The following is a 25,668-nucleotide window of genomic DNA, read 5'->3' as shown; positions in this document are numbered from 1 at the left end:
GGGTCTGCCGAGTTTTGTAAGACATATATAGGAAGCGGGGTATGGACATCATTTTAAAAAGGACCGCCTTGCCTAATAGTGAGAGCGAGAGTGACTTCCAGTTCGTGATGTCACGTCTGAGTCTTTGCAGTGGGGGAACAAGGTTACGGGAATACTGGAGGGAATGATCAAGGGAAATGAATATACCTAGGTATTTGAAGCTTCTGTGACTATTGGTATTGGGCAGTTTCGAGGTAGCGGAGGAGGACCTCCATAGAGGACATATAGGAGAGATTTTTGCCAGTTGATACGAAACCCGGAATACCTGCCAAAAATGGCCAGGATGTCAAAAACAGCAATCAGGGACCTCTTGGCGGACCTGAGATACAGAAGGATGCCGTCCACATATAAAGAAATACGGTCCTCCCAGTTCGCAGACCATCGCATTCCACGAATCATTGGATCTCTACGGATCCACGCTGCAAGGGGTTCGAGGGCATGAGCAAATATTAGGGAGAGAGGGGACACCCCTGACGGGTCCCTCTGCTAAGTGTAAAAGTCTCTGATTTTTTGTTATTCACGACCACTTGAGCCATAGGTGCGCTGTATAGTAGGCACACCCATCGGCTAAAACTAGGCCCAAAACCTAGTTTTGTGAGCACGGCGAAAAGATAGGGCCACTCAAGCGTGTCAAACGCCATAGTGGCATCTAGAGAGACTATGATTGCCTCTTCTCGTATGGTCAGTACCCTACCCAGGACCCCGCATCTGCGCATATTTAGAGCAGTGTTCCTTCTTGGCATAAATCCTGATTGATCTTAGTGCACTAGGGACCAGATGTAGGAGAGCAAATACCGGTCGGTAACGGCCAATTTTGGCTGTTACCAACCGGTATTTAGGATTCGGCATGTAGGGGCCATCATTTTACAGAATCGGTAAATTTACCGATTCGGTAAATTTACCGATTCTGTAAAATACCTAATTGGTAATTTTACCGATTCGGTAAATCCACATGTAGGTGACACTCCTAAGAGTGTCACAGGCCCTTAAGAGTCGGTATTTTACCACCCAATCCTATTGGGTGGTAAAATACCGAATTCAGGTGTGCATGCACATCTGTGCATGCACACCTGTGCCATGCGACACACAGACATGCCCTTAGGGCATGAATGTGTGCCACATGGCACAGGTGCCTGTATTCGGGGTGCTAGAGGGTGTCAAAGTGACACCCCCTTGCAGAATTCGGTATTTACCGAATCGGTGCTTACCGAATCGGTAAATACCGACTGTTACCGAATCGGTAATTGAAAAATAAATTTTACCTACATTTCCCACATTCTAATTTACCGATTCATTGATACCGAATCGGTAAAATTCGGTATTTATGAATCAGTAAATTAGAATTACCTACATCTGGCCCCTAGTCCCCTATTACCTTGATCAGCCTATTGGCTAGTACTTTAGCTAGGATTTTAGGTTCTGCGTTCAACAATGAAATAGGGCGGTAGGAGGCGCAGTCTGTTTTGGGTTTCCCTTCCTTGTAAATTGTGACAATGGTTGCAATTCTCTGGTCTAGAGGCAGCAATCCCTGTTCAAGGCTGTACTCAAACATAGATTTCAGATATGGGGCAAATTTATCTGGATGGAGCTTATAGAGTTCGATCGGGATACCATTCGGGCTACCCAAGCACTACCGGGGTGCAGCGCTCGTATCGCGAGTGCTATTTCGTCAGCGGTGAGATCACTATCCATAAACGCTCGGTCAGCATCCGAGAGTGCAGGGAGGGAGATGTCTCTCAGAAGTTCCGAGGAGTCTGCCTCATTGTATGGTGCCACCGAACTGTAAACCGTGTGAAAGTGCTCTGCGAACTGGTTACCTATGTCTTGGGGGTCTGTTATGGGGGACATGTCAGTATCTCTAAGCTCCGGGACGAGCCTACTAGCGTGTTCTTTTTTATCTAGCCAGGCAATTAGTTTTCCAGCCTTGTCGCCCCAGACGTAGATCCGGCCCAGCCTATCCTGTCCCCATATTTTGGCACGGTCGGTGACCAGCACCCGATATTTGTCCTGTCGTAGGCGGAGTGTGTGAAGGGCTTCAGGAGTGGTATCAGAATGTAAGTCTTGTTCAAGACAATAGATCTTTTCTTTCACGTCGGAGATGTCTTTTGTTGTGTCTTTGTTTGATCCCGCTATTAGAGAGAGGGCCTGACCCCGGACTACTGTTTTAAAGGCTTCCCACAAAATTTGTGGGGAAACAACGGTTGTTCGTTCTCCAGGAAGTGGTTGTCAGTGGACTTAATTAGTTCTTTGCATATTTTTGGGTTTTTGAGGTACCATAGAGTGATAGGGGCAACATGTCCTACTTGTATGTGGTATAGGACTATGTGGACTCCTAGTGGGGCATGATCGGAGACACCTCTGGCTAGTTGTCGGATTTCATGGATATGCGTGACCTGTGGAGCTGGGACAATTATATAATCCAGGCGGGAGAGACTATTATGTGCCCCGGAGTGAAAGGTGTGTTGAATCTTATCCGGATGGTATGTTCTCCATCCATCCACTAACCAACCCCATTGCCTCCAAGAAACTGAAAAAAGAGTGTGTAGTGTGAGGTATTGTGCGAGGGGGGTGTCTGTCAAGTGAGCCAGATAATACTGAGTTGAAGTCTCCGCCGAGCACTAGGTGCCCATCAGGTAGCGCTAGCAGTATAGTACTGAGGTCAGTAAACGTTGTGACTTGTAAGCCTGGGGGTGCATATATCGACATAAAGGTAATGGTTCGACCCTCCCAAGTGCCCGTGATCCCAACATATCTGCCACGATCATCTGTCCAGGTGGACGTGAGTAATAGGGGGCCTGCCACACTTTTGAGGTGGCTGGTGTCTTAAATAGTTGAAACTTTGGAGCAGCACTATTTTAATAAATTAGACAGTGGAGATTAGATAGTGGTATGTGGCTGCTTTTCACACGAATATGAAAGAAATCTGCTGCTTACGGCTGGAAATGTTGCAGCATCTGTCAGACAGCAGAGCATTACACAATGGCATACACAAAAAGAACACAACTAAAACATAACCGGTTTCAACACAGCAAAACAGCTAAACAGAAGGAAGCACAACAACCACAGCACAACACTATAGCAAGACAATCTAATAATGCAGCACAAAATTCCACACAACAAATATGCACATTTTTGTCACACATTACCACCTCCAGAAAGCTGCTTTCATAGTATGGTGGGAAAAGGTGTTTGCACCAACCACTGCATTCATTTACCACCAAGGACATGACATGGCTCCTGTTCAAAATGTTTTGTGCCCCGGCTCCAAACCTCCCCTCTGTGCGAGCTCCAGACAGTAAATTCTGAAATTCAGAGTTGTAAAATCTATAACAGTGTGTAAATAAAATCTGAGAATACCTGCAGTGAGATAGTAACAAATATTCAAGGGGCAGATGAGTTGATAAGTGCATATGAATAAGCACTCAAAAACATATACTCCATTTTGCAATACCTTTCAGGCCTAGTAGTGAGCAGAGTGTTAATTGTGAATATAAGTATTCTGCTTTCCAACAAGCACAGGAAGAAAATGATAGCTGTCACTACAAGGGAATTAAACAGCTATGGATTTTGGTACCTGATTTATTACTGACCCTGAAAATGTGTTTTTTTGTAATGTTTTACTATTTTTCCTCTCTTCCGTTTCTGCTTGACTTTCTTCTTCAGTGTTTTCTTCTTGTAAACATTTCTTCCTTTCCCCCATTTCTCCTTTTTCAATTCGCAGGCTGTGAGTTGCATGTTGGCCTCGCTTCATTCCGAACTTGACATTCAAAGGTACTTGCTGAAAATTGAATCCTCTCAGAGAGTTAGTACTTTCTTTCTTTCTACTGCTTTGTGTGTCGGACTGAGCTCGTTTCCAGTAACTGTGTGATGTTTGCATCATAACCAGCATTCTCTAATAAAGCCTTTTTTTAATGTATTTCTCCTTGCATCCTCAATTTATGATGACTTTATATAAAAAAAGGGTGCTTCATTTAAAACAATTCCATTGTTTTTATTAACTGCGTGAATCTTGTTTGCACTGCATGTCAACTCCCGCTGTGACTTTTAATAACTACTGATAAATCCATAAATGCACTTTATTAATCCCTATTCTTGCATTATTCATTCATTATTTGTTATGAGTTGTTAGTAATGTATCGACATCATAAAATTCACTGAAATAGGGTTTGCAAGGCTTTGGTTTTATCCCCTAGCATCATTACAAACTGTTGAAATTGTGCAGCACGTGGGAAAACGTGCACCAGGATATTGACTACAAATAAGCTTTCTGATATAGGGACGGGCTCAGTCTAGTTAACCTATACAATTTTGAACCTGGAAAGCCAGGTCATTTCTTTAGCACATTGATGAGAAGATGGTGGGGATAGGATGGTGGGCGGTGAAACTAGAGTATTTGATTAGCAGATTTCAATACAGTGTAAGGGTATGGCAACAAAGAGTTGAACATGTTCCTAATTGAGGAAAAGTGCATTAGGCCAGAGGATCACTGATTGGAGAAGGGCCAAAGGATGGTAAGTAAGGCCTTGTGAGCCCCAGTAAGTGCCTTGAAGCGGATTCACGCGCAAGGTATTGTACAGCAGTTTAGGTGGCTGGCCTATGTTTTGGGTTGCAATGGCTAAAGATCAGTTTCACTACTGCACTCTACTCTGTGTGGACTTTCTTTGCTTGGGAAGTGGGAAGACAGTGGCATTAAAGTAATAGTCTTTCTGCCTCAAACACACCTTCTATTCAAGTGGCCTTTGTAAAATAATGGTTCATGGGTATGCCTACACCTTCTAACCTTTTTGTAGTTACCTTAGAGAGCACCCTTGCTCCCTAGATTATCAGTGTACTATCATTAACAACACTTGGCCTAGGAACACAGTGAAGATTGTGCTATGTTTTCATCATAACCATTGTTCTCAAAGTGTTATGAAACAAGTATTGCCTATTACCCTTTGCTTATGAAAGCATTGACTCAGGGACAAATTTAGTTGAGCAGCTTGCCTGTGACCCTAACGGTGAGTTATCCAGGTTGGGAAACAGCCTTTATAACGCGGGCTGAGCCACACGTGCTGTTTCCCTGCAAGCAGAACCATGCTTGCCTTAACCATGCATATGACTTAACCACGCGTATGCATGCTTAAGGAAGTGCGCGGTCTAGATGCTGGGATGGGCGGGCACAGGAAGAGAAAGGATGGGAAGAGGACGTGGTCTGGTAAGTGGGGCTGGGGCCAGGTTTTGGGAGGTTGGGGTAGTGTTTAGGGCTTGGAGGGAGTCGGGGTAGTTTTTAGGGCTCAGGGGGTCGGGGTAATTTATAGGGCTCAAGGAGTGGTTGGGTAGTGTTTAGATCTCAGGGAGGAGGGTTGGGGTAGTATTTAGAGTTCGGGGGGTCATGTAGTGTTTAGGGTTCGGGGGAGTCAGGGTGGTGTTTAGGGCTCGAAGGGGTCGGAGGGGTCAGGGTAGTGTTTATGGCTCTGGGGCTCAATTAGTCTTTAGGGCTCAGGGGGGTCTGGTAGTTTTAAGGCTCAGGGCTGGGGTGTGATCTTTACCACTCATCCCTTTACAGTCATGCCTCTCCACAGAATTGCGTCGTAAAGGAATGCGTTGTTTTGGCGCATTTTTTCTTCCGGCTGTGCTGTAGAGGCATTGGCGGTTTAGCCATGTGTGCCTCTGTCATGCAACCGTCCAGATTTATTCTCTCTCTAGGGCAACCAGAGATATCCAGTTCATCTTCAGTGAGGCTTGTGCTGTGACGGAACAGTATGGGATGTACGGCTTGCCCCCCTAACCTTCCCCCCCTACTCCAGGTTTCCCGAGAGGCCTAAAATAAGTATATGGGCTCTCTGGCCTGGTTTTGGGATCAAGGAGTACAAATCCAGAGCCAGATCATCCCTTGCAGTATTACAGCCCTATCGACATATAAGCCCCAAATAGTCTTTTTGGGAGTTGCTGTGGTGATACATTTTGCCAAGTCCCGCATTGTCATGGTGACCTCCCTCTGTGCTACCTTTTATTAGTTCCTCGGCATGTGTTTGGGCAGGTGGACATGCAAATAGCAGGCACTGGCCATCCCAACCTTCACAGCGTGTGCACTGTTCAGTGCAAGGTACAGGAGACTGAGTGTGTCCCTGTCCCCTTCCGGTAATGATAATGAACATATTCCTGCCCTCTCCCCTTGCAGGAATACAGAAGCTTTATTGGGCCACTCGGTAATGAGGGAAGTGGCACCAGGGGACACATAATGACAATAGGGCACCCTCAATGTGTAAGTACAGGATGAAAAGGGAGTGGCAGCCACAAGATGCCTGGGGAAGCAATGGTGATATGGGCCTTGCATGAGAACTTCGCACTACAGCAGCCAAGTGCCCCACCCTTACACTTACACATAAGCATACTGATGTTCCTTGCAAAGCATCTTTGATTCGCAGACACCCTTAGCAATGTAGCCGCAGTATAAGAGGGCCCATGATCTGAGGAAATCCCTTCATTCTTAGAGGTCCCCTCAGAAAGGCAGGCAGAGATCTGTTTGGGGTGCTCCTATCCTTCACCCCCTGAGTAGCTCTTAGCTTCACCTTGGCAATCCCTGAGTGGTTAGGAAAGTTCCATCGGATGAATGTTGTAGTTACTTTCTAACCCTTTCTAGTACACCAGAACTTCTTCATCTCCGTTTGTAAATACTGTGCAATTCTTTTTACAAATGCTGCAACGTGGTACTGGGCCTTACCACATGTTACTCATCCGAAGCACAAAACTGTCTTCCCCTTTTTAGGTTTCGCTGGAGGGCGGAGCTCTTAGCTCCGCCTCCAGAGAAATCTCTTGATTCCAGTAAGGAAAATGGAATACGCCCCCCTGTCCCAATGGCTAGCTCCATAAATGGAGGCTAGCCATTGGAACAGAGATCTGTCCGTCAAGGCCGGACCAGATTCGGGGGCGTTCCCGAGATTTTTTCCCAGGGCGGAGTTACGTTTTTTCCCGTTCCCTCCCCTTTCACTGAAAGTCTGTCCATTCCCGCCCCCTCCGTGTGCCTTTCCGCCCCCCCTCGCTGTCCTGTGCACGTTTCCCGCCGTCCGTGTCCTCTCCCGCCCCCTCCCGCCGTCCGTGTCCACTCCCGCCCCCTCCCGCCGTCCGTGTCCACTCCCGCCCCCTCCCGCCGTCCGTGTCCTCTCCCGCCCCCTCCCGCCGTCCGTGTCCACTCCCGCCCCCTCCCGCCGTCCGTGTCCTCTCCCGCCCCCTCCCGCCGTCCGTGTACTCTCCCGCCCCCTGTGTCCTCGTAGGTGCTTGTTAACTTCGCAGTCAGCGCGATGTGACTGTTCTGTTCCCTTGAGTTGGAGTGGGGCATCCAGCTTTCACCGGTGCGTCTGTGGCACCTCCTCACAGCCCGGCATGGTGTGGAATGGCCAGGCTGCTGGCAGGACACAGCTTCTGAAGAGGGGAGCAGCCAATCAGCAGCCGGCTGCTCCCCCGCCCCTCCCTCGCCCGCCACTTCCCTCCACCCCCTCCGGAGCAAGCATTTACAAGTGTCAGTCACACACTCAATTAGCCAATCACTTTCCCCTGTGTGGCCTCATTTTGCCTAAAGTAAACACAGGTCAACACCCCTTAAGACAAAGTGTAACAATGCTATTAACTGGAGCTTCCCCACAGAAAACACCTCACTTGAGATGAGACGGCTTTCTGTATCGAGTCTCCCGGCACTCTCTTGTATTGAAACAGCACCGACTTCAAAAGAATAATAATGCGCATATAAAAGTGTGCTACAGATGAAAAACGACCACATTGACATTTTGACTCGCTTTCGTGGAAGTCGTGTCGTGTTAAAATTACAGCAAGAAGACCCCTCACGCGGGAATAGAGCAATGTTTCATTCTCCCTATGAATAGGGAATGTGGTCGGGGCAAATCTGTGATCATGAAACCAGGAAAACGGCGTTTCCTTCTTGGATGTACTTCATCATCAAAACTGTGTGATCTCCGGCAAATCCCCGCGTGTTTCATTTCTGTCGTCTACCGAAATTCCAAATACTTACAGCAGACTGAAAATGCATCTCAGTCTCTGTAACTAAACCTGCACCAGTCTGTTCATCATACAGGGGGCTCTGTGTAAGGAGTTTTCCATTGTTATATAGCGAAAGAAAAGTCTATTGTTATAGGGCTCAATGTCGCTAATTAGCGTTTTCCCTTTCCAAGCTCTTCCACTGTTAATCAAAGTATGGAACTAGAAAACACGAGGTACAAATATTCGTCCAAAAGCTCTCCCATTGCATCGAGTTTAGAAGACAAGATTAGAAATCATCTTGCTCGTTGCGGCTTCTGTACCTATCTTCTTTAACCTCTCCTGAAGCAGGCGACAGGCATTCAGTCAGAAATGAAATCGGCATGCGAGAACCTACTGGAGGTAAATTCAATAGGCGAGCAAGATTTAAAAGATTTTAAATGGGGTGCATTTTCAGAGTCACACAGATCCAAAGTTGATGCCACGTTTTTACGCGGGAATGACGCGGGTCGGCCAGCCTTTAGCTAGCGGAGAGCCCCCTGCGGACCCAATAGGAGCCCCTCCGGGGGACGCCTGACAGCCCGACCCCGCTCTGAGGTAAACACGGCTGCGCGCGAAGGCTTCTTTATAATTGTGTCGTCGTAATGATACTGATATAGCGCCTGCTGCCCCTTACAACCAGAATGCAGGCTGTTGGCTGTTCTTGTATGGATTGTGAGAAGTTATTTGCAGAAGTTTCTTTTGTAGGGGGCCCCGATGAGTGCTGCTGTTTGTCTTGTAATTTACTGACACTGGTGAGTGCGTGACCGTTCTTATGTGTCTGGTGAATCTTCATTTGCAACAGCAAGAAAAATGTGTTTTAGGTTCCCGTTTCACAACTCCCCGTGACCTGACCTGCGGACTCTGGCTGAAATGTTTACATTCTCTCGATTGCTTGCAGCGGCCAGCATTGCTGCCTGCTTACTGACTTGTCGCAGGATATCCCCTTCCCCCACTCCAACCACTAGACATACCATCCCCCACAAATATGGTGTGGCTGGCAGGCGTTTTTCATTTACAACTGACCAGCGCAAGCCTGCCTGCGCCTTGCACCAGAAATGTTGCTCGATCGGCCCTGTTTCACTTCATGGGTTGAACTACTTCAGAAAAAGTATATTTATTAGTCAGGAAATCTGGTTGATTTTTTTCGTGTGTTCCGGGGCCGATGAAATAATGTCTGGTTAATTTGCTTTTCTGTAACTGATAAGAAACATTGTCTGTTCAGCGAGGCATTTACTAAACATGCAAACATATGGGCGCACTCCGCATGTAGTACATTTTGCAGAATATGGTGTTGGTTCTGGGTTACACTTATTGTAAATGTCAGAGAGCCTCGTTACCATTCTGGAAAGTCAAAACAATAATTGCATCGGAGGTTATTCCACGTTTCAGAAAGAGTCTTCAATCGTCCATGCATAAACTGTAATTAGTAAATAGCGTCATGACCAAGGAAGTCAATATTTTCCAAGTGGAAATTATTAAAAAATATGAACGATACAAACTAATAAATGCAATTTTTTCATTTCCTGACTCGGATTTTTGTTTTTGTAACATGGTGCACTTTTACGCACAAAAAAGCCAAAATCAACGCCTGCATGCGCGTATTGACATAGGAGTGACTATTAATGCTGGAGATAGATACTATAGCACACGTTTTGACAAATGAAACAATTTTTCTACTTAAGAAAGGGGGGAGTCTCCCTCCTATTTGAAAATTGAGACTTCATATGGAATATCTGAGAAATCCAATAGTTAGTAATACAACATGATTTCAAAAGTCATCTAATTGTACTTTATAAAACAATTTAAAGCGTGTTTCCAAGATGAGCAATAATCTGATAGATTGGATAATTTTGTAAAATGGTTCCCCTTTTCTGAGGATTTGAGACTTGCACCATTTTTTTGTTGCATAGCCTCTTTACTAATGTGCACCTTTGTATCACTTTAGGCAATTGTTGAATGCGGACATTGATGGATCTGCGACGCTGGCTCTTCATTCTCTATTGTTAAATATTCAGTGTCGCTGTGCTTCTTGAATCAGAAAGGTCTTTGTGAATATAACAACACGAACTTGTAGATTGGCACTGTTATATGAAAATTGTTTGGAGTGGACATTTTAAGGGCCCAGTTACCAAATGGGTTTAACTCAATCCGGTTGTGATATGGGTTTTTGGATTATGGTTGAATATTACCTAATTGAGAAACAATGGGCGGGCTTATAGTTTATTTTAAATTAACATCTGAAACCGACAGACACCGGTACGCCACAATAAAACAATTAAGGACATAAGAAACCTAATCCAATTCGGGGATTTCGAAAAAATAATTAGAGGAATGCATATTTCCCCGGGGCTTCCACTGAAGCTGACACAATTTCAGGCAGGAGATGTCTAAAATCAAAACATTTTTAGCTTTAAAAAATTTGGAGTCTCTCGCCAGAATTAATGTTCCGATTCTTTGTTGAAAATGAATTTTGGAGCTTTCGTCAGACGTCTTATAAAAAGCAGTGGATGGCCATACAAACATGTTAACCGGATTTCACTATACTCGCTTAATGTTATGTTTATTGCCCAATAGTTAGGCGCTTTGGTGCAGTTGCATCAGTAGTGACTAGAGGTCACACACCAGCACAAGAGAAGTGTGCGAGGCAGCAGTACAACGCTCTGCGAATATATGTCCCGATCGCAGCAGTAACACCGGACACTGCTCCTAGAGGTCCCTTTTACCCAACGTTGGCTTTGAGTGTACAACTGCTCCTGGAGGTCCCGTCACCAGCGCTATGCACAGGACTGCAACACCACACGCTTCTCCTAGAGGTCGCCTCACCGGCTCCAGCGCTGTGTATTATTTATTTATCCAATTTTATATAGCGCGGACTTTACCCATGTCAGAGCGCTTTACAATATAGCCAAGTATGTTACTAGAGGAGATTTACAAAGTTACAGGATACAAACAGAATAGTTGAAGAAATGACATAAAATAAGAGGTGGCACTCACAACTGAAACACCACACACTGCTCATAGAGGCCCCCTTCACGGGCTTCAGCGCTGTGTACAGGACATCAATACCACATGCTGCTCCTAGAACTCCCATAACTGGCTTCAGAGCTATGTACAAGACGACAACACCACACGCTGCTCCTAGAGGTCCCCATAACTGACTAAAGCGCTATGTACAAGGATGAAACACCACACACTGCTCCTAGAGGCCCGCTTCACCGGTTCCAGCGCTATGTACAAAACTGCTACACCACACGCTGCTCCTAGCTAGAGGTCCCCTCACCGGCTTCAGCACTGCTTACAAGAATGATACACCACACACTGCTCCCAGAGGTCCTCATAACTGGCTTCAGTGCTATGTACAAGACTGTGCTAGAGTGCAGAGTGCATAGGGAGTGCAGAGTGCATAGGGAGTGCATAGGGAGTGCATAGGGAGTGCATAGGGAGTGCATAGGGAGTGCATAGGGAGTGCAGAGTGCATAGTGCATAGGGAGTTCAGCGTGCAGCGTGCATAGGGAGTTCAGAGTGCAGAGTGCATAGGGAGTTCAGAGTGCGTAGGGAGTGCAGAGTGCGTAGGGAGTAGGGAGTGCTAGAGAGTGCAGAGTGAGTAGGGAGTGCTAGGGAGTGCAGAGTGAGTAGGGAGTTCTAGGGAGTCTAGGGAGTGCTAGAGAGTGCAGAGTGAGTAGGGCGTGCTAGAGAGTGCAGAGTGACTGCAGAGATTAAGCTAATGGCAATGTAAATGACAATGCCATTTATTTATCTGTTTTCAAAACCAACACATAAATACAAATGTTGTCATTTACAATGCCAATAACTCTAACTTTTCCAAAGGCGAAACCATTGCATTGTAAATGCTTGTTGTTTATGAAGATATCTCTTGGGTCTGCTCATTTTTCTCAAAACAGAGCCTGGTTTAGAGATTGGCACAGGCTACTCTGTCATAAACATGACCGATATCCCGCCGCCTTATTAAAAGTGCAGTATACCCCATGGTCCTTGTAATAAGCCGCACAGGATATGTGCCACATTTGTGATGGAGTAATCCATCCACCAAACACTAAACCAGGCTATTATAAAGTATTTCGACACATGGGTCAACAGTTTTTATCATGCATGAAACTGGAGTGTAAATCTTCATGACTCCTCCTTAGACCCCCCCCCCCCCCATCTGAGCTGTTAAGTTATCTTTAACCTACTTTGCAGACTGGTGTCTCATTTGAGGATCACATTTGTACCTAATTTATCACTTGGTGTTGTTGTAAAAGTTCCCTCTTCTTTAAAACCCCCTACTCAATCTATAACTTGCGAAACACTTACTGAGATTAGACTCTCAAGGTGATTTCTCTGTTCAAGTTCAGCCATTTGGGAATAGAATATTCCACTGGAAGATCCAGCGATTTGGGCAGGTCATAGTTAGCAGTGTGCCCTACGGCACTGTCATACCACATTACCACTTCACCTGCTTGTTCTTTGCAGTCTACACATTATGAGCGGGTGTCACGTCTGAGAAACAGGGAACCACCCCAGCCCTCTAAATTTAGCAACACGGATTAGCCTCTCACCTTGGCCTGAGGACATAAATACCCATCTTCTCACCAGGAAGTCCTGTGTGTCTGTTTCCCAGAAGGCAGGCTTTGCGTGGGATATTGGTCTGTTTCTAGCATAGCCCCCTTTCTTCTGTCCTTTATGTTTTTGATTGCTTGCTGCTGTGCTTATCAGAGGTTTTGCTTCTGTGGTGTTCTTATGGTTAGATCAAGAAAACAGTCTGGTTTCTTTATTCCCCACAGCACAACACAACAGCAAGACATTGCAGTAATGTAGTGCAAAACGCCACGCAACACATATGGACAAACATTATTCTCACATGTTACCTTCTGCCTGCTTTCATGATATGGTGGTAAAAGGAGTTTATGCCCCACCACTGCATTAACTTACCACCAAAGACGTGAAATTGCACCAGTTTTTGTGCGGTGTCAAAAAATGTTGTTGCTAAGCTAGCATTCCATTTTGGAATTCACGTATCTCTTCTGGATAACCACCTTTGCTGCCCAATGATAGCAAATTTCCTACAGTTTGGTGCTCACTTCCCGCTCCATCGGCAGGGCCTAGTTTAGATAAATATTTGGTAAATGGATCCGAATGAAAGGGCAGTTTGGCTGCCACTCTGACTTAATAAAGTATTAACAACTATCATGGAAGCAAAAAGCCCTCGGTACAGCTTTGAGTTGTACATTTCCCTATACCACTCAGGGTTAATTTGACTTCGTTTGTTTTGCTGTGTTTGTGGTTTACATTCAACATAATACCCTGTAGAAGTTCTGCTGGATGAATGTTCTTCGAATGCAACTTAGCAACCGAATATGTTTATTGATTACAGGTTATTGTTGTGTTGCAGTTAATAACACATCTAAATATTTAAAAGAAGCGAAAATAGTTTGGCTAGCTAGTAGGACTAACCGCAGGAGTTGTCTGCTGAAGTGCATGCTTGGCTCATCCCTAGAAGTAGTTCCTGCAGTGGTAGCTTGCATGGGGTTCCCCAGTCTCTGGATTTATATATTTTTTTAGCATGCTTGCCTGTTGTTGACCATTTGTGGTTGGCTCGTGAATGCGGGGCTTTTTGTTAATCTTGCACTTTTATCACATGATGTCATGCCCTGAAATTAATCACAGGGGAAAAAAGCATGTTGAGAGAAAAGACAATACAGGCACCGTTTCTTCGAGTCGAAGAATAAGTATAGACATTTTCTTCCAGTGAAAATTCTGACAAAGGGTAGTTGTGTTTGGTTTATTTCCCGGTAGATTTCTTTAGAAGGTGAGTTGAGAAATATTCTGAGATGTCCTATTTTATAGGGCTGCATCTAGTTCTCATTTGTTATATATATATGTAAATGTCAAATATCAATACATATGTGAACACAGAATTGTGAAGTGACGCCTGCTCTATAAGGCCGTTTAGCATTCGTTATACACCAATGTTGCCACCCTCGTTAACATGATCACATCCTTGGTGTCCATGCTCCTAAATGTGAAATAAAAGTATGAGAGTGGAGGCAAGAAAGATCTACACGGTGCAGCTTTACATGAGTAGTGGTGTACACGAAAGAGTAAACAAGCATTGGAAACGCAAATAGATCTGGCATCAGTGTGCTAATACTTGGTAAACATAGGCATTCACAAACTTTCTTTTTCACATTAAAGATTGCTGTACGGTATTTTCCAATGTTGGGGAAAAGGCAGAAAGAAGTAATGATTTCCGTAGAAAATGCATTTCGGAGCTCAAGAACTGAATGTGACAAATACTGTGATGATTCATTGAACCTTTCATACGTAAAATAGTCCTTCAGACAGTCTAATGGAAGCACTTTCTAGGTGGTGATTGGATACACCAACCAACCAACAGCATATGTTGAAGGCTATGCACTCTGTGTGAAACCAAAGCCCCACTATAGGTATATTTGAAAGAATTGGTAGCAGTAGGAATTGCAGTCAACACCGCTGTCCCGCCAGACCTAACAAATAAAAAAATGGATAGATAATATTTTTGAGTCCGCTAGTACTAAGTAAGTAACAGAACATCAGGATATTAGCGTCTAATAGCGAGTTTCCTGGATTGGAATAGGGAATAACTCAGGTCAGAAAAACTTTATTTCAATCACTTTAGATCAAAAGTACTACAAAGAACAAAAAGCATACAATCATGAAATAGCACGACATAGCTCTTTCCATATCTGTAGCAGCCTATATAAAAATAATTTCACTTGAAAGAGACTATGAGAATTTATCATTAATACGCTTTTAAAATAGCAGCATGTACAAATTACAATTCTTCTTAAAAATACTAAGACACATTACTAGCAGCATTGCATCCCAGTTGTAACATAGGGAAATGGTACGCAGGAAGGGTTAGCTTTTAAAGACTATCAGGCACACATTTTGCACGTCTAATCCACATTGCCATCAGGAATTTAACCATGCCGAATGTCACAATCTGGCTTGAGTGATAGGGAATAACATGGTTATAGCACATGGTTTTCCCACTCCAAGTTGGAAAACTCAAAACATTGTCGATTTCTGTGCATAAGAGTGCACCGGAAGTTACATTGCAAACTTTATGTGAGAATACCGCTAGACTTGTGTTATCCTCAAACTGAAGAAATGTATTAGTTAGCGGTTTTCGCTCTACTGTCATGTTGTAATGATATGTTCAATGTAATACCGCTGCTAAATGTTATCATATGTGAACATTTATTTTCCTGCGCTGCTTACTGGCAATACAGAATTATAATTGTTAACACTAACTATTCTCCCTTACGAGTGAAAGTCCATGAAAAATAAGGAAGCACGTTCCTTCCTGGTTTAAATACAATTGAAATGTGTCTAATGTGAATCTTAGGAGAAAGGACAATGTGTTAAGTGTACAACACCTGACAGTGTATACAGTAAAATGATGGTTTACCTAAAAAAAAAAGGTTAGGATGAGGGTGCTGGGTTAGCACGGTTCACAAGCTAAACCCTAAGGTTCCCCTGTGAAATGAAGAATGGCCATGGCCTCCTCCTACCTGGAATTTTCACCTGGAAATTGTGGCTGCGTTCAGCATCTGAAGACTCCAAGTGCAACCTACGTAGTCTGGAGACCTCCAGGTTCCGTTGGGGCAACTTTCTCCTGTCACTGGCCCCATCAGAAGTAAAAGGGACCTCGCAGTGGAGTCCAATGCGGGTGGAGGGGTTGAGCTTGGTGTGAAGCAGCAACCACAACCACCGAGCCCCGATAATCCGCTCATGAGCCCTAATGGTATCAGAGCAGTGGACATCAAATGTGCAGGAATTGTTTAGTGATTCTGCCACAAGTGTGTTACAAGCTTAACAAACTAAACAATTTATAATAAATCATGTTATTACTTTATTAGAAGAATAAAAATGGACTATGTGCCCTGCGTAGCCCAAATACAGCCTCAGTTGATGTGTTTCAATGGTTGGTCTTGAAGAAAGTGCCAAACTTGAAAAATATCTGTATTTTCTCAACGTTTTGGTCCTTAGTATCGTAATTGGATTTGAACCAGTATCACATCCTAGGAGAACAGACTAACATCCTGCCAGCAGTAACATTTCCTTCAGAAACAACCAGTCTTCTCAATAATATATTTATTTGAACATGCAGAATATAAATTAGCTTTCCAGAAAACAATATGCAGTTCAATTTATATACATATATTAAATACAATTACCGCTAGAATTAACAAAGAACTCCTCAATCTTGAAATCGCAATTTATGAGCAATAAATGGTTAATTATTATGTAGATTTTGATGATGATCAGCAGGTAATGTAGGTCCGCATCAGACTCCTCCAGACTTTGGCCCTCATCATGAGAGTGTCGGAAACACGGATGCAGTATTCCTGCACCTAGAATTATTGTTACTGTGGATACCAGTGTCATTTCTAGATGTGGGAGTACCACTGCATTTCGAAAGAGACTCTGCGTGAATCGTGCCAAATGAGTTATCACACGAATGCCGTAATATAGCCTTATAGCCCGTCGTAGCGGGCTATACCGGCTATTAAAGGCCCGCTGAATCGTTAAAGGCCCGAGCCGAAGGCGAGGGACTTTAACGAAACAGCGGGACTTTAATAGCCGTATAGCCCTGCTGCGAAGGGCTATAAGGCTATTAGAACATTCTGCCACTAGAGGGCAGAATGTTCTAACAAATTAAACAAAGGGTTCTCGAAGCTCGAGGGGATATAAATCCCCTCGAACTTCGAAAAGCCTTTGTAGAACATTGGAATGTTGCTCTGCGGGCCTTTACCTGCCCGTAGAAGCAGGAAGCACTCCATTGTCTGCAATGGAGCTCCCAACATTCCAATGTTCTAATAATCCTGCGTTTTCCACCGCTTTCCTGCCCGTGACCTTCACTTACTTTTAATGGGGAAGTGTCCTAATGGGAAACAGTAGAGGTACGGTATTCCCGCTTTCCTTACATTCCCAATAACCCCTGTTACTGGCTTAACAAGGAGACCGGCCTTGCAGAGAGAGGGCTGTGGTGGTGGGTATCTATCTCATGGGTGATGGTATATCCTAATTGACATACATCTAATTTCTTCATGTCGCTTTGCAGAAATGGACAGAGAATTTGCTCTTAAGAGTGTCTTCTGAGGTAAAAAGCGCCTCCATTCTTGCCTCGGCGGCGTTATTTTCAGTGAGCCTCTTTTAATGCAGGAGACACTGAACCATCTGCACCTCATACATGTCATTAGTGGCCTCCCAGTGTTTGGCTTAACCAGGGAACAGCTCGGCATGAATTTCCGCATGTTGGTTGTAAAACCTAATTTCCTGTATTCTTGAAACAGAACCTGTGCCTTTTAGATATTTCTATTTCTGAAAGGTTATCTTCAGATGTCTCCAGATTAGAACCGGCTGGGCAATAATATATGTTTCAGATTAATTATTAATTTAATTCGAAAAATTAGAAAATCAATGTGTGTCAATTAATTTATAATCCGTGAAGAGCTGCGTTCCGTTTATTCACGCGGACAGAGGTAGGCGCCAAGGGCTGTACTATAGGGTGCATGGCCCCAGTGTGCCCAAACACCATGTGTGCAGTGTGAACATCAGTGCCAGGTGTCCCAAGAACGTGCATACTGTGGCCCAGACACTTACAGACACTGATGCACTGAAGCTTTCAGAGGACCCAGAACTTCAAGTCATGCTATGAACACCATACCCCCACAATTTTCTCTGAACAGATTGCTGCAGGTCACACATAATGAAATTAATCACGGACAACATTGGAGTGATAAAGTAAGACATACGGAATTTGGTGCAATAAACAGTAATTCCACTGGCCACTCATAATAAGATGTGTGTCCCTCACCCAGTTAATACATCACCCTGGGGTTTCAGTATTTATCGGGGGTGGTTAATATCTCCCACTTTCTAACACAATCAGAATAATGGCCTGTGAGTGCAACTGGATGGTAGCTTGGAGAAAAAGATGTGGAGGTGGCCTACCTAACCCTAGAAAAAGTCCCCTCTCAATGTGGAACAGCAGCCTTTACTTGGAGACTTAGAGCACCTCTTATTCTGAACAAGAAGGGACACCAAGTCTCTGCCAACCGTAATGGAAGCAAAGCTTAATTCAATGGACGAACTGGAGTCTACAGCATCATGTCTATAGTAGGCTATGCAGTATGAAATCAATGCTTGAATCAATAGGGAAGCAGATAGGAGGGTGACTAACGCTGGAAGAAGAATACTGGCTGTGGGTACTGCAGACCATAGATTAACATGTGACAGAATAGTAGGCAATGAGAGGTGCTGAAGAGCAGGGGCAAACAGGAAGCAAGGCAGGAGTCAAGAGGAAGAGTAAGGAAATGTACCGGGAATTAAAATAATAGGAAGGAATCGAACTTCTAAACGTTTGGCTAGAGTTACACTTGTGAAACTGTGCTAAAGGGCAGTGCTCCTTTTTATGTCAGAAGGTGGAAGAGCGTGTGCTCTTACCATAAGAGCATTCTGAAATATTCCTGGAATCTTTGATGCACAGACACTCGCTGCAGACAGTGCTGCTCAGCACATGTGCAGTGTCCATTTTAGCTTGGAAAGGCTGGCATCCTTCTCTGCATTACAATTGACCAGGTGAATCCAGGGGCGTAACACAGACCCCTGCAGCCCCCGTGGTGCGGGGGGGTCCTCACCCTCCAGGGGGGGCCGTCAGCACCGCACTTCTGCTGGGGGGCTCTAGATTGAGCCCAAAGGGGGCCCCTTCACATACCCTGCAGGGGGGCCCCCCTCAAGGTTCGTTACCCCACTGGGTGAATCGGGAGGCACCTTCTAAATTCCTCAGCTTTCCTAAACCCATTGATGATGCGTCCCCTAATCCCATGCCATCAAGCATTGGCAGTGCAGACGGAACCATCCTGCACTTGGTGAGTGAGTGTTGGAACACCAGGGACTCCCGAGACTTGATGTGGCAGGCCTAGTCACCGCAAAGGCTGGGAAGCATTTAATTGAGTACAAAAATAATTGCTAGCATACATACACCAACATACACTCTAAATGGGGACATCTGCTATCATGGAGTATCAACAGGTAAGTTTAGTATGTATGCTGATGATACTGAAATTCATGTTGACTCAGCAATAACTTTGAAACTCAGTCAAACATCATGGAATGCCTAGAATCACATATTGCACTGGATACATGAACACTCTCTTAGCCTAAACACAATCCAATGTCCCTCCTTCCCTATCTTGGCAAACTACTAGAAAATATTGCCCTTCTTTAGTTACAACTGTTTGCTGGACAGAATTTTTTAATTAAATATTTTCAGGCAGGGAACAACATTAAATTGGTTGTTTTGTCATCCTTAGACAATTTGAGGAAACTTGTTGATTTAGACGATGCTGGATTGTTAATGCATTTAGATCTTTCTGCAGCATTTGGCACCTTAGATCCCCATTCTTGTTGCACTTGCAGAAGATGGATTCAGAGGATTTGTCCTTCAGTGGACTAACTCTTCTCTCCAGCGGATTAACTCTTCTCTCTCTAACACACAAATGCACCTGTTCTTTTCAGATTTAAATACACTTACATATGGTGTACCCCAGGGCTCCACCCTGTCTCTGTTTCTTAATTTGTACCTGCGCTCCTTAGCTTCACTTCTAAACTAGTATGGTTGCTAGATTTTATTTACATGCCCCCTAAAACAGCTTCTCTCTCGTTGTTGAGACATTTCCACTGGCTCCCCATTCGAAAAAAAAATAAGTTTAAAGTCTGCCATTTGGTCCATAAAACACTTAATGACAGAGGTCCTATTTATCTGGCAAAAAAACTCAGTCGCTACCTACCGAGCAGATCACTGCGCTCTAGGGAAAATGCCCTTCTTATGATCCCTTGGGTTAACAAACTCCACTCCGGTGGCAGAACTTTCTCCTACCTTGCTCCACGATTGTGGAACTTGCTCCCTATCCACTTGCGTAAGTGCTCTAATTTCCTTAAGTTCAGGAAACTCTTGAAAACTATTGATTCCCTTTCCTAGCCTTCATACCTCCGTTCACAGCGCAGAGATACCTCTTCAGAGGTGAGTCCACCGCTCCATAAGCTCATTCATTCATTTATTCAATCAGATGACACCCAGTAGACTTTTGATGTTTCTTGATGGGAAGGCTTCACAAACTGGTTTTTCAAATGCACAAAAAATTATTCTGCCCTGCACTTCTTGAAATCTTAGATCTGCTAATCTCTTGTTTCTTGATATGCCTAAAGTTCGTACTGTTTCGTTGGGTGATTATACATTTTCTGTAGCAGCTGCCTGACAGTGGAACAAGATTCCCCTAGCACTATGCTCCGACCCTAACCAGGCCTTTTAAAAACTGGGCCTTTAATTCATACCTGCTATGGGTTGCTGATAATAATCTAAATGAGGCTGATTAGCACAAAAAAAATTCAGTTGTCTTTGCGCTTTATAAATATTACAACCTATTACTCGGAGGTCCTGCTCGTGTCAGGCTTCTTTTGAATTGCCCAAGATCTCAGGCACCCTCCATCAGTATGCAGAAAGCAAGAAATCTAGGAATAATGATTGACATAAATGTCTCATTCTTTCCCCAGGTTAAAGCTGTTGTCAGTGGCCGTATCCTACAACTGTCCCTGCTCAAGGACATCCTGCCACTAATGCAAATCAACCACTAAGAGAAGCTGATAGGAGTCCTTGTTCTGGGATGGCTGGATTACTGTAATGTGGTCTGGACACACCTCCTAAAAAAGTTCATAAATTTGAAAGCTTTCAACATCACATAGCCAAAACCTTAGCCACTGAATATACAACCAAGAAAAACTGGATTTGGAAAGTGGCTTCTGGATTCTTGTGTCATCTAGGATCAAGTTTACAATTCTGTGCATCATCACAAAGCTTCCTGGAACAAAGGCATCAGCTACCTTCAAAAGCTGGCTACACACTACATTTCAGCTAGGATCATCTTTTTAAAGAACGTGCACATTATACAGCAACCTTCCTTGAAAGGACAAGGTATGTTCAGGCTCAGGAACTCTGGATTGCCCTAAAACTAAGACTACACAGACCCTAACCAGCTCCAGTTCAGAACACTTCTAAAGCCTAAACTTGCCCCATGCAAGAGAAAATGCTGGCGATAGAATGTATTGGAAATATTGATATGTTTCCCTTTATAATCTGACGTACATGACAATCATTGACGAGCATTTAATTGGACATTACAGTCCTCTGAATAAAGGGCTCCTTCCCCAAAGTTAAATGGGTTAAGAAGGAAATTCACAGGCTCGTGAGACAGATGTTTATGAAAGAGATGAATGATATTGAGATTAATAATGGTGGCAAAAACCTTTACATTTTTTGAATCCAAAGAAGAATATAAAGGGTTCTTAGTCATGTTTGGCAAACAACTCAACATGATCTGTGAATCTGGTATTCTTCATTAAATATGTTTGCAAATGTATCCAACTACCTCTTTAATCTCTAAGGGCCCGATTCACAAAGGGCCTCCACACTCGTGGTGGAGGCCCCGTAGTCATCGCTGGAGGTCCCACCACGAGTGCGAGCGGCCCCCTGCCACGACTCCAGGGCCTCCGCCACGAATGCGGGCAACCCCTGCCACGACTGCAGGGCCTCCACCACGAGTGGGGGCGCCTCCTGTCACAACTCCAGGGCCTCCACCAAGAGTGCGGGAGCCCCCTGCCACACCTCCAGGGCCTCTGCCCCGAGTGCGGGCACCCCCTGCCACGACTCCAGGGCCTCCACCACGAGTGGGGGCGCCTCCTGTCACAACTCCAGGGCCTCTGCCACGAGTGCGGGCAACCCCTGCCACGACTGCAGGGCCTCCACCACGAGTGGGGGCGCCTCCTGTCACAACTCCAGGGCCTCTGCCACGAGTGCGGGCACCCCCTGCCATGACTCCAGGACCTCTGCTGCGAGTGCGAGCGCCCCCTTCCATGACTGCTGGGCCGCCACCATGAGTTCAGACGCCCCCTGCCACCATTCCAGGAGCTCCGCCACGAGTGAGGGCGCCCCCTGCCACGACTCCATGGCCACCGCCACGAGTGCGGGTACCCCCTGCCACGACCCCAGGGCCTCTGCCACGAGTGCGGGCACCCCCTGCCATGACTCCCGGGCCTCTGGCACGAGTGCGGAGGTCCTTTGTGAATCGGCCCCTAAGTTATCTCTACCTTTAGAATACAAAATAAACCTCGACAACCATTACATAGTCTATTTTATTACATAAATAACCACTACTTCACAACCATCTACTCATGATTGCTTCAACCAACCACTGGTTCCTTACCAGAGAAGGTAAATGTGCATGACAGTGTAAAGGAGACGAGGTACAGGCATGATGAGGTAAAAGCAGAGAGATAGTGCAACCACTGTGAAACGACTGCTACCCTCTACGTGTAGTGAATAATATTCAAGTAAGTCTCCTGCCAGTGTTGGGTACCTTCATTGTTTAAACAGTAAGATATTTTTCTGTGCAGAAGGGTAGTTAACATGGGTGTTAAGGAGGACATCTGTGGGTCATACAATCCATATTGTTTATAGGCAAAGGGCTGTCTCTGTGATGGGCCCCAGCATCATAAGAAGATGACTGACATATACCAGCATTCAAATGCAGTGTGCTGCAATTACTGTCAGCAGGCACATGTGCGCACATACGGTAGGGCATCTTCCCTGTGGGGCACAAATGTATCACTATAGTAGTTTGGGTAAGTTAATTTAACTATTGCTTGAAGTTGTTTCCTTTATTTCCTTTATTGTGGCGCTTAAGAATGCGTTGGCTATCGACTTCTTATAACATGCCAGCTTTGGAAGAACATTTGCATTTCTCCTATGTTCAATTATTGTGATGGCAGGCGTGCCAATTTCATCATGGCTGTTACTTTTTTGGTGTAAACTTCTTCTTGTCTGCTATTAAGGATATCAATGTTCTTACTTTGCAAACGTTATAAGTCGAAAAAGTTTGCCAAGACCTTTTAATTTTACCAAAAAAAATGTATGTGTGTGTGTATATATTTAGCTGCTATTATTACAGGCACTTGGACACAGTATTATTACGAGATGTCCGTATCTACTTTGGATTCAACCATGCATTTTACATACCCCGTTAAACAATGGTATTCACTGCGATAATTTGCACAAACTTGCATATTTGCACATATTTAGCAAATTCATGTATAGTAATTTTTAGACCAAGTTGTTGCTGAAAATATTTTACATTTCCCCCTTGGTCAGGATCAGACATATTTAGTATTGTCTTACATGCTTTATTTTCAATGCCTTACAGCGAAAACCAGTACGTCTTCAATGTCTATTACTCAGTGTATCACATGATCAGCGGTATCCAATGCACAGTCACTTCAAATATGTTTGTTTATCTCACTCACGTTGTCATGTGATCAAGGCTCCTCGAAGCTGAAACGTTATGGCAGCAGAGAAGTACAAATAAAATAATCAGCATCTGAATCTTTTGGTCCGTGTCTGTGTTTGCTAAGGAGTGGCGCCGACTGAGCTGCTGGAGCTAAACTACGGATTGCTGTGTGTATATATATATATATATATATATATATATATATATATATATATATATATATATATATATATATATATATATGCTTTTTGGAGCTTTCAGCCAGCCCTCTTCATCCAATGTCTATTGTTGTGTCATTCACATTTTCTTCTGCCCACTTCAGTCATTGGCGAACATCACTGTGACTGACAACACGACTGACAACACTTTATATTTTTAGGTCTCGCATGAGCCAATGCGCTTGCGCATTGCTCCGGCGAGATTATAGTAAGCAGTCCGAAAAGTCTACCAAAGAGGCGGATTAGACACAGTTCATGTGAGACAGGTGCGTGCACAACGCCAGCCACGTCACACACCACCATTTGTCTGTGCCTCGGCATCAGACTTCAAAGGCTGCTGCTCCCCTGCCCCCGCATCAGACTTCAAAGGAATGCGCTCCTGCTCCCCCGCCCCAGAAATGCAGAGAGCTTGTTTCCTTCACGTTCTTCTTCTCCTGCTTTTCCCTTTCCCTTTGGCCATTTGCCTTTGTCACCTCTGTTTCGCTGTATTTTTGATCCGTTTATTTGACTTTTGGCTGTGTGTTTTTCTCGGAGCTTCTTTCTACGTGCCCGTTGTAACGTTCTTTCACCTCCGTTAACCTGTCATGCGTCTTATTTGTCAGTGCATTAACCGGCTTCCTTTTAAATCTTGTTCTACGTGTTGTCTGTCGCATCTTTCCTTTCCTTGCCTCTTCTGTCGGTCTTGCTGCATCCGCCGTCTCTATCCGTGTCTTTTCTCCCTGTGTTTGTTACTGTGTGTGTCTCCTGTCTCCTTGTATCTGTTACTGTTTGTCTTTCTCCCTGTGCCGGTTACTGTGTAAGTTTGTCTTGCTCTCTTTGTCCCCCAACTTTCCTTTTTCCTTCCTCTTCTCTTCTGTTGTTCTTGGTTTGCCTGCCCCTCTATCTGTGCCTTGTCTCCCCATGCCTGTCACTGTGTGGGCTTGCTTGCTCACTTTGTCTCAGCACGTGGAACACTCGTATATCATGAGGACTTATGTTCTATATAAATCTGCAGAAATGCACAATAAAGTTAATTCATTTGCAGCCGCATTGGTCAATAAAGTTCTATCGTTCGGAACCTCACGTGGGCGTTCCGTGGTCTAGATACAAAAGGGACTGGCTGCGCACAGCCATCATGCAGGGGTCACATGGTACACGGACGTCACTAACCATGCGCCGGTGAGTTCTGCTGGTCAATTTTTGTTTTCGAACGCCAATGCAGATTGACTTATAGGATGTTTTCTCAAGTTAGTCTTGGTTTTCTTTTTAGATTACCTATCATGTGTAACTCTTTACGTAAAGAGTAACACATGATAGGTAAGGTGCCGTTTCGATACTTTGTGCATTGAGCGTGTTTGAACAGAATATTACTGTTCTGTAACCACTTTCTTTTATGTGTCAGGAATTGTTACAGCCTACCCAATATTTGGAACACTCTGCCTTATCGGAATATACATTTTAGAGGTATTGATATCTTTTGCACATAACTATATTCATGCCGACAGGGAACGTTAAGTAGAGATGTCACATACTGGACAGCACACATAAAGTTCATGTGATCTATGCACGTGCAAACCATCGCCAGCCACATAACACACCACCATTTGTCTGTGCCTCGGCATCAGACTTCAAAGGCGGCCGCTCCCACCCCCGCGTGCACATCGCACACCACCATTTGTCTGAGCCTCTGCATCAGACTTCAAAGGCTGCCGCTCCCCCGCCCCCCCCCCCCCTGCCACAGCAATGCAGAGAGCTTGTTTCTGGACGAAAGTGAAAGCCTACCATGCTTGTTTACAGTAGCCTTGCTCCTCAAATGCTGTTGCTGTGTTGCCATCTCTCTAGGGACACAGCTTGAAAACACTCGACTTGCTAGCTGCAATGCTACATCCGCTATGCTTTGCCTCTAGACACGTTGATCTCTCGCAGACTGTGCTGACTCTGCCCCTCCTGATTCTGAAACTGACCAACGCAGTCACCACGCAGTCTCTTCTCTCTGTCTTATGATGTCTGCCCTGCCACCATTTACT

At 44.7% G+C, this 25,668-nt stretch overlaps 1 protein-coding gene across 9 annotated transcripts in view; it reads left to right on the top strand.

Moving 5' to 3' along the window:
- KIAA1217 (KIAA1217 ortholog) overlaps window positions 1–25,668 on the top strand; it is a 1,321,668-nt gene that overhangs the window by 712,282 nt on the left and 583,718 nt on the right. For 4 of the 9 annotated variants that reach the window (XM_078663442.1, XM_078663445.1, XM_078663448.1 and 1 more), the window contains one exon: window positions 3,761–3,841. The exons of 4 other annotated variants lie outside the window; for them this stretch is intronic. In XM_078663442.1, the coding sequence (XP_078519568.1) occupies window positions 3,761–3,841 (81 nt within the window). Of the gene's footprint in view, window positions 1–3,760; window positions 3,842–25,668 lie in introns of those variants that run through there. One more of the 9 variants, XM_078663449.1, reaches the window with a different exon arrangement.

This window comes from Lissotriton helveticus, chromosome 10, assembly GCF_964261635.1.
Source record: "Lissotriton helveticus chromosome 10, aLisHel1.1, whole genome shotgun sequence".
In the NCBI taxonomy this organism is placed as follows: Eukaryota; Metazoa; Chordata; class Amphibia; order Caudata; family Salamandridae; genus Lissotriton; species Lissotriton helveticus.
This window is presented reverse-complemented; position numbering and strand designations above follow the sequence as displayed.